This window comes from Camelus dromedarius, chromosome 13 (genome assembly GCF_036321535.1).
Source record: "Camelus dromedarius isolate mCamDro1 chromosome 13, mCamDro1.pat, whole genome shotgun sequence".
NCBI classification, from domain to species: Eukaryota; Metazoa; Chordata; class Mammalia; order Artiodactyla; family Camelidae; genus Camelus; species Camelus dromedarius.
Window position 1 is genome coordinate 2,913,071 of NC_087448.1, and position 17,102 is coordinate 2,930,172.

General features: G+C 43.8%; 1 protein-coding gene across 1 annotated transcript in view; it reads right to left on the reverse strand.

Annotated features, from left to right (window-relative positions):
* The window catches only part of MYO16 (myosin XVI), a 350,065-nt gene that overhangs the window by 156,356 nt on the left and 176,607 nt on the right, over positions 1-17,102 (reverse strand). Inside the window, exon 21 of the mRNA XM_064492981.1 lies at positions 5,154-5,226. Coding sequence (XP_064349051.1) covers positions 5,154-5,226 — 73 coding nt within the window. The remainder of the gene's footprint in view (positions 1-5,153; positions 5,227-17,102) is intronic.

A 17,102-nucleotide genomic window follows, 5' to 3' on the forward strand; every position in this document is an offset into this window, starting at 1 on the left:
TTTCAAAGTCAAAGCATCTGGCTTTTCCCAAAATCTCTGCACACAGCCCAAGCCTGACTGAGTTATTGTTCACCAGGACTTTCCAGCAAACCTCACTCTCTAGAAAAGAATTTGTAAGCAGGGGAATATTTCAAATCCGTGAAAACTCTTCTAAAATCAGCTTAGACGAAGCCGAGCTTGAAGATAGGTCATGTATCACAATTTTATCTTCTGCGACAGAAGCTTTTACTTTGAACAAATGTGTTCTCTTTCCAAATTCTCTGTGTTCTTACAGCAAATTGTTGATATGCAATTTTACTAGACGCCACAGCTTCAAGAGTTTCATTATATGTAGCTGCATGTTATGTGTCTAGTGGGAAATTTGGGGGAAATTACTGAATGTTAAATCATTAGTTTCCACTACTCTGTTCTCTACGCCTTCGGCAAGGATCTGTAACATGCAGAGCTTGGCGATAGCTTTTGTGCAGCGAAGACATATTCTAGCATTTATTAAAATAATATTTATACAGCTTCAAAGTTCTCGTTTATTTTAACTAGTACAGGCACGCCTCACTTGGCGGTGTTTCGCAGCGACCGCGTTGTTACAAATCAAAGGTGTGGCGTAGCCCTGCGTCAGGCGAGCCTGTCAGTGTCATTTCCCAGCAGCACTTGCTCGCTTCATGTCTCTGTGTTGCTGTTTGGCAATATTCTGGCAATATTTCAAATTTTTTTTATTATTATTGCGTTTGTTACGGTGCCCTGTGATCAGTGATCTTTTATGTTACTACTAAGACTTGCAGAACTCTCAGATGATGGTTGGTGTTTTCTAGCAATAAAGGATTGATAATTAAGGTAGATATATTGTTTTTTAGACATAATGATACTGCACACTTTACAGACTAGAGGATGGTGTAAACACAACATTGCACTGGGAAAGCAAAACAACGCATGTGACTAGCTTTATTACCGTATTCCCTTTGCTGCTGTGGTCTGAAACCGAACCTGCGATACCTCTGAGGTGCACCTGTACGTTATGGACAATTTTAAACGTATTCAACAGTGAAGAGACTAACGTAATAAACCCCATCTGCCATCAGCCGACTCCAACAATTATCAACAGTTACTATCTCCTGGCCAATTCTGCTTTATCCATTTCCATATTGCCCTCAAAATCAGACTCATCGGAAGCAATTCTCAGGCGTTGTGTCATTTAATTGGCAAGTATTTTAGTATAATTCCCTAAACTAGAAGGACTTCAAAAACACAGCCACGTGACCTTTATCACACACAGTTTCTGTGAAGGATAATTTCTTAATTTTGTCAAATATCCAGATTTCATATGACATTAATTAACTCATAGCTGCTTATACTTAAGTAGCCAGGATCCAGACAATGTCCACATTTTAATTGATTTATGTCGCTTAGATCTCTTTTAATCTACATGTCACCTCCTTTTACATTCTTATCTCTGCATTTTATACTTTGAAGAAATCAGATCCCCTGTCCCATTTCACTTCTCAGGGCCTGGGCTTTGCAGAGGGCATCCTCATGGTTCAGTTTCTCATGTTCCTCTGTCCTCTGTTTCTGTTAATTAGTAGTTGTATCAAGATGTTTCACTGTATCCAGGGTCTCTCCTTTCTCCTCCTTATTTTCTTCCTTCCTTCCTTCTTTCTTTTCTTTCTTCCTTGGCAAGAACTCCTGATCTGTATCTTGTCTGTGTGGTCTCCCGTCTCGAACGGCAGCAGGGATCGACACTCATTGCACAGGCTCACTACTTCCGCGCAGCTGTGAACCTGAATGCTCTAATTCTGTCATTCATTGTTCGTCCATTTGCAGTGGGGCCGCCTCAAGTCATATTTATAAATTGGAGACGGTCAGGATCTTTACCGTCTCCAAGCCTTTCTAAGAATGCGGTACATCTTTCCATTCCCTCACTTAGGCTGTTACTGATCTTGACCATGTAAATGTTTTCTTCTTTTCCACTATGTCTTCTAACAAACTATTCTAAAAATATATAAAAGTCATTGGTTTTATATGCTGATTTGCAACTTGCTACTTTATCAAGGTCTCTCATGGTTTGTAGTTATGTTTTCATTCGTTCTTTTCAGCTTTCTAAATATTAACCCCTGGAACAAAATATTTTTGCCTCTCCCTTAGACGTGGTGCCCCGAACTGCTCTCTCTTTTCTAACACCACTGGCAGCACAATGTGTAAGGTGACTTTTGTCTTGGTTGTCATCTTTCTGATTACCAAGCGTCGCAACCTTCGGACTCACTGGCTGTGAAACATGGAAGAGTTGACTGGAGAGGCTTATTTTTCAGGGCATCAGAGGATGTTTTTGTAGCGCTAGATCCATAAGGGAGATGAGAGTTCATGAAATGTAGGTGTCACATAACAGAGTGAGTTGATAATAATGTAATGATCTAATTAATTATGGTGGTGGCGTCACAGCCTCCTGAAATGCTCTTTGGACCCAGACTATTTAGTGAGCCCCTCTCCACTGCAGCATCAAAGTACTGTTGAGTTTTATATATTACACTTTTCAATCTAAAAACCTGTCTTCTTTACAATATATAAAATAGTTCTGAATAGAGATTATTTACTGAAAGTCAAGGAAAACAGGGCGAGCAGTTCCTATCAGCTGAAACAAATTCTCATGTAAAGTCTCACACTCGTCCATCTAATGCTTTAGAGCTGCCTGAGGACACTGAGGTGGGGACGCGGCTGTCTTGGAGTGACTCTTAGTGTCTCCCCAGATTGTCCCTGTTCCAAATATTTGTCAGATTTCTTATGGGTGACCAACTGTCCAGAAATACATACATTTATTCCTGAGCAAGAAGGAAAAACTAGCAAATCCACTAGGGAGATTCTGTCCTTAAGAGTTTACTCTTTAAGATTCAGTTGAAACACAGTCATTACACTTGTATGAGACACAAAACTCTGCACCAGACACCACTGCGGCCCCAGAGGAGCTGACCCCCCGGCCGACAGCTGGTGGGGCAACGTGCCCAACGGAGAACAGAGCAGATGCTCATAAAGGCACCAAGATTTTTCTGGGTTTGGTTCTGGATACAATGTCAGTCTGTTAAACATTCTGTTGCAAATTGTCAGTGGGATCAAAAATGAGGACGTTCACACTCTATTAGCACCTCAAGAATCTAGAATGTATCATTCAAACCAATGGCCTTTCAAAAGTTCATAGGCAAATTTAGGAATTCGCTAAATCCACTGCAAGATAAGATTTAGCTTCACCCTACATACAAAAATCATTTTATTCTTCTAAATGGCTCCTTGGTCCTGCCATGCACAATAATTAAGCAAACCCGCCAAGAAAACTAAAGGCACATCTTTAAAAATGTTTACTCTTTTCATAATTTAAGTCTAAAAACTGGTCTTGAGCTTTTACCCATAAGTATCTAAAATTAGCTTCTGGTATTTAGCAGAGACTTGTTCTTTAGATTTGAGGGGGAAAAATGCCATTCCCTGCTATATAAAAATCCCAGGCTATGAGTATATTCTAAAATACGTAATTAAAATATCTAACGGCATGAAAGAATAATACGGGACACATGTAACTGTAGTAAAGTGAGTAAGTGTTCATAAGAAGAGAACATAAATGTTCTGCCCACTTTAGCTGCCGCCCAGGCCTGCAGGTGCTCGTGTCTGGGTGCGGAGGAGGATGGGAGCCCGGCCCCTCGCAGAGGCCTGGACAAGACACCGTTCCACCTGTGGCTTCTGCATGTCACTCACCAGGAGCTGGAGAAACCGGGAGTCTCATTAGAGACATGAGAGTCCGCATGTTTTCTAAGGCAAAGACGTGGGGAATCGATGTGACCACCAGGCAACACGCAGACACTCGCACCGAGGAACCCATCCCTAGAGGTGGCCTGCGAGCCGCGTTTACTCTCGGACCTCCTACTGGTCGCCCTTTTAACTGCTCTTCCTTACGTTTGCCACTTTTTCTTATTATTAAGCAGTAAATAAATAGAACCACACAGTCCTCCCTTTTCCATTAATCCATGGATACAAAAGCATGAAGGGAGAAGAAACCTCTGGTCTCCTCGGTCTGATTTCATACGAGACTTTCTGCAAAGTTTTGCAGAGAACATGATTCATGATGATTCATCCTGGATTAAGTGAGTCAGCGTGATTTAGGACCTACTCTCAGGATGCTGCACCAGTTTTTTTAGACAAAATAGGCTGCATTTTAAAAGGTTTTCGGGTGTTGCCATTTATGGCCATGATGGTATCTACCCACCAGTTCTCACATGTGTGAGTGAGCTGGGAACTGACACCAGCACCTCTGTGACAGCCGTCTTGTGCAATCTCACAGCTCCGTACGTCTGTCACTATCTGGACCTTACAGAGAAGGAAACCAAAGCTCATTATAGATTCTTCATCTTGGCCAAGACAGCTCTGCTAGTAAAAGTCACAGAACTGGGCTTCAACTTCACTCTATTTAGTCCCTTGTCCAGTGTCATTAACCACGCTAAACACCACACGTTTGAAATTCTTCATGTAATATAATGCAGCGTGGTTTTCCATCTTTCTACCTGCACCTTTTTCCTTCTCTGGTTGCTAACGCAATGTCTATTTCTACTCTCAACACTTAATTTTAAAATATACTTAATTTAACAGTATATACAGCAAAGTGAAGAATCGAGTGTTTTTCCAAGTGCCCTAAGTTGTAAGTGGACTAAAAAGAACTGATGTCTGTTTAGTCTGTTTTTACGAGTTGGCCATAGTCGTGTGTATGTCACGTAAAGCCGACTCTACAAATAATAGCATTTAGCCTGAGACAGTATTTCCAGCCTGATTTTCGGCCCAGGAGTCTGAAGATCTCTGCCCTGATTTGAAGTAGAGCCGCCCTCCCGTGTCTCTGACCCACTGAAACGGCATTTCCATAAGCCCCACTCTGGTCTTCAACTAATACTGTCTTTTAAAACAATTACCGCAATTAAAAAGGAAAGACTGAGTGCGCCAAGACCACATAAAAGCGATGACTATTTCAACAAACCAGGGACGTGGATTTAAAACACGATGGCAAAGTACTTCTTTTAATTACGTATTTGCAAGAAATAATGCAAATAGTCTCCACTGAATTTAAAAGAGATGATTAATCGGTTGGAAAAACCATTCTTTTGAAACAAAATTTTAAAAGAAAACCCACTTACTTGCTCAAATTCATTCTTTTGAAATTCTTCAAAGCCAAAGATGTCCAATATTCCAATATCCCAGGTCTGTGTGCTGAAACAACAAGAAAAGAGTGGTCAGGCATCTTGCATGCTGCCCGGTGCTCCCTGAGGTCAGGGAAATCCGGCCGGCCGCTTAGCACATCCCTGCCTACTTGAAGTAAAAACATGCAAATGATTATCTTAGAGTCTCGTGAAAACCTCTAAAAGTTAGGAGGAAAAGGTGTTCTTTTAGTGCTTTGATCCGAACACAGACACATGAACAAAAATGCACTGATTTCTAAACATAAAGTGTAACAAACCGTGGGTGGTTTAATGTTTGCTGCCTCCTTCGACAGACTCGCTTCCTCTGCAGGAGTCTGCGCCCCGATAAGGGGGCTCGCCGGACGGCGGCAGCAGTGAAGCGAGCAGCATGCAGCGCAGGGAAACCTCGGTTAAGCCACACACGGGCTCTTCCTGCAACAGACTGAGCCACCCCAAAACTGAAATTACGATTTTCCTAAAGGAGTTCTTTTAAGTAGAGAACAATAAAGATCATGAAACTTCAGTGCAAACTGGAAAGAAATCTAAGTAAAGACTTCCATTTCCCATGTAGACTATCACGCTTGGAACACGGTGCAGATCTGGGTGGTGAAGCACCGGTGTGAACCTACACCGGGAGTGAGGAAAGAGGAAGGAAACCGCGTGTGGCCCGGAGACCCGACCACCTGGGGTCTGCGGGGATGTGGGGGCAGCACGGGGAGCGTGCCTAAGGTGCTCCTTGCAAAGAAAGCCCCCGGTGATTCTGGAACTGTCACCAAGAGGGCACGCCCCCAGGCCTCCCCCACGGCTGGTCCAGTGCATCAGCAGTGCGGCTGCTGCCTTCATCACCCGCCAGTGGGAGTGGCCCTTCCTCATCTCCCGCCAGCGGGAGTGCTCCTTCCTCATCTCCCGTCAGCAGAAGTGCTCCTTCCTCATCCCCAGGCTGCCTATTGTCTCAGGACCAAATTCTCGGATGCTCCACCACTGTCCACACTGCAGAACCCCTTTGGCCACCAACTCTCTGTGTTTTGCTTTCACAGTCAGGATATAACCATAATGCTTCAGGGTCGATGCTGTGCCACTTAAAAGACCATTTTTTTCCTTGAAAAAAGGCAAAGTAATGCTATCCTGTCTCTAAGATTACTTGCTGCAGACGGCACAGCTATGAGCTGCCTAAGTAGGAGGGAGAGCTTTTCAATATAAACTTGCAAAGAGTACAAGTCAGTGAGGAAAGGGAAGAATCATTCCGTGGACGCCTCTAGGTTAACTGATCATGTTTTTTTAGAAGAAAAAATAAAGTTAGCTTTGTACCTCACCCTATGTGCCCAGATAAACTCTACATGGATTAGAGAGTTACAAGTTAGGAAAAGAAAGCATAAGAATATACAAGAAAACAAATGTGATCACTTTGTTTTCTATTTTCATTTCTGGGAAAAATGAAAGGAAAATGTTCAAAAGTATGATTACACAAATACTAAATGCTTTTGCAGATAAATAGTACAAATAAAATTAAATTCTGTCGGAGGTAAGTATTATTTTCAAATGCATCATCTCATTCATTTCCATAGATTTTTCTCAATCTATTGCCCCACGTGTCCAGCCACACATCACCTTCCACCCATCCATGCTTCTTTCCAGGCCACCGTCTTTCCAAGGTGCACAAAGAGACATTGGGAAGGACGTTCACACAGCAGGAACGAAGGTGCTGATGGCTTTGTCTGAGTGTGTGTGTGTGTGTGTGTGTGTGTGCGCGCGCACACATGCGTGTGTTTCCCACGTAATGACCTGAAGCGTTTCCTCGTAAGAAGCTTAGTGACAGAGCTTGTCAAGTTTTGGAGATGTTCAGTCTTGGGTAGGAATCCTGATTCCAACACGTTTTAGTTGGATGACTTTGGGCAAAAGTCACTTAAATGTTCTGAGCTGCAGTTTCATCATTTATAAAATAAAGATAACAAGTAACATTTACCCACCCAGGTGTCTGCTACAATTAGGAGGGGCTACAGCTGGTTAGAGTGTCTCCAGTCACAGGAATTTGATTTAAAATAACTGTTTAAACTTGTCACAGAAATAGAGAGGACGGCTAAGAGAAGAACTATGAATGGCCAACAGGCATATTAAAATGTCAATCTTATTAAAATTGTAAAACAAGTAAAACTTTTAAAATTACGACAAGAAAGATGTTCCCGTACACTTCTGTCGGCAGTTGAAACTGGTAGGACCTTCTTCAAAGACAATTTGCTTATGTGGCCCAAAGCTTTGAAATGCTCGTGTCATTTGAACCAGTATTTCCACATGCAGGAACCTATACACTAAGACAATGATCAGAAATGCAGTTAAAGACTTATAAATAATGATGTTCATTGTTATCTTAATTATAGCAAAACAACAAAAAGAAATAACAAATACCCCACACTAAAGACACAATTAATTAAGCAGCAGGCACTAGGGCGGATTAATTTAGTGAAACAGTCAAGTTAACAGAAAACAATATACAAATTCTGTATAAAGAACAGCCCCAATTATACACGCAGGAGACCCAGAAAGAAGGTCAGCCTGAGAAGAGGAGCTAGAGAAGTCCTGAACGGCACACCTAGAGGTGACGTCTTCACTTTTACAATGTTCTGCACTGGGTGTTTACAATACTCATAATTTATTTAGAAGACACATGACTCACTACGTGTTGGGCATTTTCTAAGTTGGTGGAGGAAGGACAACAACCTTCGGGGCAGAGAGAGGAAAGTGGAGCCCAGCAGAGAAGCTGGAGAAAAGGGTCTGGTTTTCCAGGGACGGGAGGTGCAGCAGGGACCCCAGGAGTCAGGGGAGGGCAGAGAGCTTCCCAAAGGCCACGTGCTGGTGGAAAGCGTGGGTGCTTCCTGCCGACCTGCGTCAGGCTCTCCCTCTCAGGCCCCAGGATCCGGTTCCCCGGCGGGCTCCCCGCTGCCTTGTGGCAGTGGCCCTACCATCAGGGCACCCGATGTCAATGAAAGCTGGGGGAGGGTAAGCGTTACGAGCGACGGGATGGCACGCCCTCCCCCTTCTCACAAGGGCTGTGACTCTGTGTTGACAGCAGAGTTAGGACGCGGAGGCCACCAGCCACACATGGGTGAGCAAGACACACTGAAAGGTTCTGGTCCAGACTCGGGAAAGCAGCTTATCAATTAGGAATTTAGAGTAGCATATTTGGTTGAAAGAACACTCTTCTTAAATAATTTTTTCACATTTAATACATACTGGATTCTAAACTATATTTAGTTACAAAATAAAAATGCTGTCAGAAAAAAAGAGATGGGAAGGAAGAAAAAAACTATTGTCAGGAAAAAAAATCTAATGCACATTTAATGCATTTTAAGGATTAGTCTTGCAACTACTGACAGACATAATGTGTTCATTTTTTTCAAAGACCTGTTTCATCATTTATGACTGAATGAATTATGCATCTGTTACTGCAACAGCAGTCTTGGCAGGAGGGTTCCCAGGGCCTGCAGCCAGCAGGACGCCCCTCCGTGCAGCAGTCAGCACTATTGTCATGTCTCTTATTGGTATCTTGACTCATACCACACACGCATTTAACTCAACATCCAATTTCTAGCAAGAAGGAGCAGACAGAGGTCATCTGATGAACCAGGAGTCAATCCTTTAGGTAAAATTAACATATTAATAAGATGGGCTGCTTTAGTTCAAATTCTGCCCTAGAATTCTCCTGAGGGCTTTCCTGATGTCTAACTTGCACGAACTCATCAGTAAAATACACCACGTTTCATATCAGACCAAACATTAAATGCCAAGTCATCTGTCTGATTTTGACTTCCCCTCCAGGTGTGTGGGTATGAGAAGGGCCAAAGTCTGAATTAAGGAGAATGTCTACCTTGGAACGTGGATGAACTAATTTTATTTGGGGTACAGTGTGGTCCGGTGATGATATGCACAAATCAGGTTCTGTCCCCAGTCATCTCCGGGGAGGGAGATTAACTTGAGAGCCACTGAAGTATTCAGTCAGTTTAGGGGAGAGCTGAGCCCTGTTTGGCACAAAACCCTTAGACTAAGCCACAGCCGGATCAGCCTCTTCTGCTGACCATCGACGGGTCAGAACCCAGACGGGGCAAGAGTGAAATATCAGAGCATTCCAGACCTGCATGACCCGGCCGTCCAGACACACTGCCCCGAGCGGCGGATGGGTTTGCACAAAGGTTAGTGGCGCCAAGTCCCTGGAGAAGCTGGGCTATGCTGTGGCGTCCGCCAGCTCCATGACCAATACGCTGAAGAATTTAGTTTAAGTTTTGCTCATAATCAGCAAAGTGCACTCGTCATGGTGACTCCCTCCGCCCGTGCCACAGCTTGTCTGAATCCGGAAGGGCTTCTCCAGTCTGACGAACTTGGGACGGAGACGTGACTCCAGGATGGCGTACTTTTGGGAGTTCCTGCCTTTATTCATCGACTAAAGAAAGTACCCGGGGCTTATTATTTTCTGAAAACACGTCAGAAATTAAGGAAGATGTCTGCAGGTGCTGGCAAGTTTAATTAGAAGCTGGGCGAGGGGTGAGGCTCACGGTCACCAGAGCAGCCGCCTGCCTCCTTGCATACTTATGAGGGCGTCACACCAACTCTGCCGCTGGAAATAAGAATTAGGAGGTTAAAAAAAAACGGGAGGTCCCTTGAAATGAAAATTGTAGCTAATCAGCATGGACGTACACAAAAACCCTGCGATGAGGGTGAAAACAAGAGCCAACATTTCACTAATAAAATACTACATAAAGTTATTACTAATATATAAACTATATACTATAATATAATATATTATATATAATATATAACTATATATAAACTAATCCTATAAACAGGGCTAATTCTGACCTACAGAGAAGCCAGGCAGGGACCGCTCCCTAGGGGCAATAAGAGCACAGAAAATAGAAGAACACTTACCCCCTTCTAACGAGGAAAAGCTACAACTCACACCAGAAGAGCGTTAGTACATTTAATAAATATGTGTCCTTATTCACTGTATTTAAAACAGTGATGCACATGTATGTTTAATTACCAAAAGCATCTTTAGAAACAAGAATCAACCTACCACACAATTCTCTTCTTTAAGAGCACAAATAATATTTCGTTTACATGACTTTTCATTCCTAGTCTGAAACAGCCCTCATCTGAGAAGGCAGACTATTTAAATTCTGACACCACTGCTCCTCCAAACATTCCAGTTACAAGTGGTGGTTATGACGCAGAGTTAGAAATATGGAGAAGTTGCTATCACAGTGAAGAAATCCAGGTACAAAACCGTATGTATTGGGTAGGGACCAACTAGAACCTTCCCGCATTGGTGGCGGAAGCTTAAATCTGAAATTTGAAACGTGGTTTGGTTCTGACCACTAAAATTAAATGCGTATCAGCTGAAGGACCAAGAAATCCCATTCCAGGCAGACAATCAGGAGGAGGCGGGCTTGCGCCCCGTAAAAGACACGCGCCAGAATATTCACGGCCGCTTCGCCTCTGCGGTCAGAACTGCAGACGACCCGGGTGCCCATCAACAGCTGAGTAAATGCCTAACCAGCGGCGCGTCTACGCCTGTTTTCACCGCTCGGAAACAGAGGAAGAACGAACTCCTGCTGCACGCACCGTGTAAGTGCGCCTCACACACACAACACTCGGCAGAAGCCAGACGTGACACAGCACGTGCAGGAGGAGCCCACGTTGCCCTCCGCGTGGAGGTGACGAGTCACGCTGCGCGGTAAAACCCCTCGTACTCTGTACAGGATATGTGCACTGCAGCTAGGTCAGACCTCGGTAAAAGAGTAGAATAAAAAAGGCATGCTCACCAGGATCACGGCTACGCACGGGGGCAGAGAGACTCAGGGCTGGACGCTTGCTGAGTGAGAAGCACTGAGGTGCACGTTTGCTTTGGTACTGCCACCTAATGCGATGTTAGAATGCGACCCTCCCTGCCACCGGCCCCGGCGCCTACAAGAGGCTCAAGCCTCATCTATTAATATAAAGACCTCAGTAGGGAAGAAAATTACAAACAAGATGACAGTGGCCCAGAGGTCAAGGAAGAGATGGAGATACGTTCTTCTGACAGTTGAATATCATTACAGCGGCATCTGCCCCGTTACTGCTTTCATTCATGTTTGAGGTTTGCCCCTCACCTCCCCCCTTGTCTGCTGACTCTTCGGCAACTCTCTCTTTGAAAGCAGGGCTGCGTTTCCTGGAGATGCCGTCAGACCAGTGGCCTCAGTCCCTCCAACAAAATAAAGAGGTAAGCTCTTGGGTTCAGCCAGTTCTCTGGACAACAATTCTCTGGAGTCAGGAAGATGCTGGAGGAGGCTCTCTGTTACCGAGGTCGCAGGTGTGAGGAGGGGGGATGGCTCTCCTCAGGGACACGAGGACACACACCGTGCCGCAAAGCTTTGCAAAGCAGCAAACCGAAACAAGGGCACAGAAGCGGCTCAGCTGCAGGTGACTTGTGCTCTGTCCCTGCTGTTGCAGAGGCAGGGAGTCAGGGACGAGTCTGTATTCTCCACGCCACACAATACCAAGTCATGTCAGATCCCTGTGCCCCTAAACTGGGACCCTGTATCATTGCTTTCCCACCACCTTTTGTAAACTGGCACCTGTCAAAATAAAAACCTGTATGAAGACATGGGAATTCTGCAGCTGACTTGCCTTTTCTAGGAAGTACATATCTCAGCCTCATATCTAGAAGATCCTTTGGTCTGTGTCAGTTGGTAGATGCCTGTGCGATGAAATGCAGCAGTAGGGGGAGGGGACAGCCCAGTGGCAGAGCACTTGTTCACATGCACAAGGTCCTGGGTTCAATCCCCGGTACCGCCATTAAAAAAGAAAAAAAAAAAAAGAAAGAAAGAAACACAGAGAAAGATTCAGGGCTTGGATTGGGTTAACCCAGCGTGTCTGGGAAATTCGTGGCACCTGATCCAAAGGATCCAAGTGCATCAGAGGACAGGCTTGGAAGGAGCGCGAGCTCTGAAGGTGTATTTGCAGGTCACGTTTTAGCTCTGGACAAGCCTGAGGTTCACAGGGGAGATCGTGAGTCAGGGTATATGGCCAAGGTCAGGCAGGGGATGCTCAGGACAGACAGAGGGCAACTCAAAAGGTATAAAGCCCAACCAGGAGGGTCTGGTTTGGAAGGCAGAGGAGAGGCAGGATCTCATCAGGGTGTGTCATCCAGGTAGGCTGGGCGCATTCGGTTCTCAGGATGCCATCCACACACTTCATCTGCAGTTTCCTTGATCTTCAAAGAAGAGGTATGATTACTAACTACGGGGAGGGGAGCTCCCCCTGCGTGCGAACGCCCGATGTGAACGGTGGACGAGTGCTAGCAGGCGCACGCTGTGCTGCAGAGCCACACGCGCCCGCGCACGGGGCCAGCCACACAGGCAGCACCGAGGTCCCCGGGGGACTCGTTAGAGCCACTGGGAGAGGTGAGCTAAGCGAGGCGTGGCTAAGAGGAACTGCAGGTGTCACCGCATCTGCAGCCTTTAGCCACCACTGCTCCTAAGACTCAAGGATCCACTGAACGTGAGGCGTTTGCGCCTGGTCCGGGCTGGCGGGGGCTGACTCAGAGGCACCCACGGTAGTGAATGACGCGGTGAGCCGCCAGCTATTTGGACGGGACTGGTGTTCTCCAGCACACCCTGACTCGCAAGCTGAGACTCACAGGTCCTGAAAGCAAAGCCAAGAGGGGGAGAGCGACGCCGAGCCTCCGTTTGCAGGCGCATGAGATGTGACGAGCGCAGCTTTAGAGACTGAGATTTCATTAATGTTAAGTGTCAGGCTCGGAACAGAAATCCAGATCTCTTTATTTCTATTACCCTCTTTAAAAAAATTAAAACCCAGCTAAAACTCATAAACAAACTGCCAAGTACTTGAATATACAGGCACACACACAAAATCTGAAATCTACGTAATACTTCAACCCACTAGCTGTAGACGATGCTAAAAAGTGCTGCTTCATTTTTTTACTTCTTATGCTTTTCTTCCCTTCCCCCAGCTTCACTGAGCTATGACTGACGTGTGATACTGGATGGTTTAAGGTGCACCGCCTGCTGATTCGATACACGTATACCCCAACATGTTCATGCTTTTCTTAATAGAGTTTCTTTTTTTCCTTCATAATAATTCTTTTTGAACAAAACCCCCGCTTTTCATGAGGTTCCTGCTACTGAAGGCTTTAGAGAGCACTTCTGGATAGCCGTGCAACTTAGCAGCAAGTTCTGGAAGTTGTAAATTTTTATCACCCAAAGGTTTGTGATTCTGCTGCCCATTAGAAAACACTGGGGTGGGGGAATCATCACAGGGTCCCTCCAATCAGTTACGAAAAGAAGAGCTGTCCTTCTAAAAACCACCTTCAAATGAACATACTCACAACTTGTGGTTCAAAGTAGCAGCTGTGAAAACTGAATGGCGGGGAGGGTAGAGCTCAGTGGTAGAGCACGTGCTTAGCACACGTGAGGCTCTGGGTTCAGTCCCCAGTACCTCCATTGAAAAATTTAAAAAATAATAAATAAACAAACCTAATCCCCTCCCCCACAAAAAGTAAAAGTGCAGGAAAAAAAATGGAAAAACATTACAAATGAAAAAACATTTTTTAAGGAAAATTAAATTAACTAGCTAGTGATTTGTAACAAGGGGACACTGCTGGACAAACCAATCACCCCAAAACTCAGTGACTAAAAACATCGAGTACTTAGAATGGCCTCAAGTCCCTTTGTCAGCGTGGGTGGCCGGGCTCGGGGTGCCAGATCCCTGGGGGTGGCTGGCTCTTGGCTGGCTACCAGCGTCTCTCATCTTCCGCAGGAGAGCCTGGGCTCCCCCGTGTGACAATGACAGGGCTCTTAGCAGATTTGTGCAAGGTTTTAGAACTGACACATCATAATTCCTGCTGTATTGTCTGGGCTGAAGCAAGTCACAAGGGCAGCTCAAAGTCAACAGGAGAGAAACAGACATAACCTCTTGATAAGAGGAGTGTCAAAGTTGTATTGCACAGAGCAGGGACACACAGAAGAAATGACTGAATGATTGGGACTATTTTTGCAACCCACCAATGCCTCTTCTCTGGAGAGTGGCTTTAAACTAACTTATGTATTAGCTCACTCCCCTTTTGAATGAACGTGGATGGAGCACCTAGCTTTGTAAAGCACTCTGCTGAGAGCTGGAGACCCAGATGCTGAGAGCAGGGAACAATGTGACCCTCAGGGACACGCCCATATACAGATATGGTAAACTTAAATAACAATTTTTTTGAAATAAAGAAATCATTTATATTTTGAAAAAGTTAATTTTTAAAATTTAGCTTTAAAACTATGGTTTTTTTTAAAATCAATTTTCTGACAGTTTCCATGGGGAGGCATTTTTGGAAAAACTCAAGGTTTCAAGTCAACATAGGCTCGTGCTCCAGTCCACCACTTTCTGGCTCTGTGACTTGGGCCACTTACTTAACCTCTCTGAGCTCCAGTTTCTTCCTCTGAAATGGGGAGACAATCACTGCTCCCTCATGCTCATGTCACTATGAACTACAGCCACCCCCGCTCAACGCCCGGCTCATTCCCGGGTCGCACGCACCAGTGACACCCACAGTGCGCGCTCCGGGAGCCCAGCTGCACCTGCACACGTCAAGACACGGGCTGGGGATGCAGGTTTAGTAAGACTGTATACAGGCACTGAGGGAAGAGTTAACAGCACAGAGCCGACAAAAGCTCCGAATGTCCTTTAGTTAAAGAGCCCATGCTCCTCAATTAGAAAATTAGAAAAAGGCAGGCGATGTCTACACAGTGGTACCGGCATCTCCTCCCTGGAGTCTTCTTCAGGGAGAGGCAGGGTCTTTACGAGGCAGCATGGGACATTCTGCTCCCTTCTCTGAATGACCCGGCCACTTTATTTATTCTGGCAGGATTGCCACTGTGGCCGGGTGACAGGCACAGAGGGGCATAAGAAATACAGATTTGGTTAACTTCACCGAGCAGGAGAGGTTATCAGGGGGTTGAAAAGAGGCCAGATGCATTTCCCAAGTGGGCCTGGCTATTAGCGATGCGGTGAATTTTATCCTCCGTATAAAATAGACAAGGTTTAGCCTCTGCACTCTTGGCTCAAGAACGAGTGAGAGGAGGCTGCTGGAAGGTTTTTATGAGCCTTATAAATCACTGAATTACTTGCACATTTTATTGAATCTATTTGGCTCTCAAATAATATTTGCAAATCACATGATAGGCATTATCAAAAAGGAAAAACGCTACTGTCTGATCCTAAAAATGCCATATTCTCACAGATGTGAAAGATCTCTCTTTTTTCCTCCCATCTCCTGAAAACACGCACTTAAAGGGAAAGTGCATAGCTCTTTATTAGCTCGAAAAGCTGCACTTTTCTTGAAACAATGTATCACCTTTCATGATTAATATTTATATTTAACCATCACTCTGTCCATAGTAGGTGGTAACTTTTATAATAAGGGTGGTAAGTTTTAACCGTTACATTGTATTTATTATGTGGTGATTTTAAATGATTTCTGAGTATTATAATATGCATGATACTTTGGTAAACCTCTAATATTTTTATTTTTCTGGATCCTCCTATTTAAAAAAAGGCTCTCACAAAATAATGAAAAGTAAATGTGCAATTAGAGAGAAAGGTTCTTAGCTCTTTAGGAAATCATTATACACATGGGTGTTTTGGTAGGGAAATGGAGCAGAAGGAGAATTATTTAGAAAGCAGGTTTGTCTCAGATATTTTGCTAAATTGTGTAGTTTTGGTTGTCATGGCAATAAGCACCATGATATAAATGTCTATGCAGAAATAGAAGTCACTCATACTATATTCACAAGAATCGACAAAATCTCATTATTTAACGGGGAAAAAAATCTCAACTTGGATAAAGGAGGGGGAAACATGGTGTGTCAAATTTATTTTTCTGACGAACCGCTTGTTATTTCATCTCTGAAACAACATAAAGACAAAATATTTGCCACTAAATGGCAGCAGAAGCACCACGTGTAAAGCAGCTGGAATGCACCAAGAAGCACTCACGAGACACTTCGCAGATGCAAGGTCAACAAAATCGCTAGAAAGTGTGAGCAAACATTCCAGTCAGGAAGTCAGGAAAAAAAAAAAAAGAGAAATTATAAGAAAGTCAAAATAGGGATTTCACAGAACTGCAGAACTTAGTAAAATAGATAACATAAACATGAGAAATGACAAAAAGACAAATAAATTGATTTTTGAAAATTAATAATTCTTAGAGGCAAATTTCAAGCAAGACTTATCAGTGATACTGGAGTAAAGGCATGAGTAAAGAATATTAGGAATGTAAAAGTTGTCAAACTAGAATTATCATAGATACTGACTGGATGATTATAAAGCAAAGCTGTGATTTAGTTGGTGAATATGTTTAAAATCTTCAAGGGGACAATCTTCTAGAAAATACATATGACTTTAAAAAGAAGGAAAATAATCTGGTTAGACTTAGAAACTTCAAGACAGTATTCACAGGTCAATTCTCCCTCCATCTCCCCAAAAAATTTTAGAGAGAATTCTACAAGACATTCGAGGTATATATCACCCTCATTCAACATAAACCGCTTTAGAAGAGAAGAAAAACAGATTACTCTCAATTCACTCTCTAACATAAAGTTAATAGCAAAAGATTGTATAAAAAGAAAAAATAAACAAAATCTTGTCTCACTAATGAAAATAAATGCAAACGTCCATAATACTGACTAGAAAATTCAATCTAGTACATCATGACCAGATAGGGCTTGAACTAAAACTGAAGACTTATTTAACTTAAAAAAAATACATCAATACAACTTGCCACATACGCAAAGAAAAAGAGAAATAGATACAATAATCTTAATAGATAAAAGAAAAACTTTTGGTAAAATAGCATCCATCTATAATGAAAAC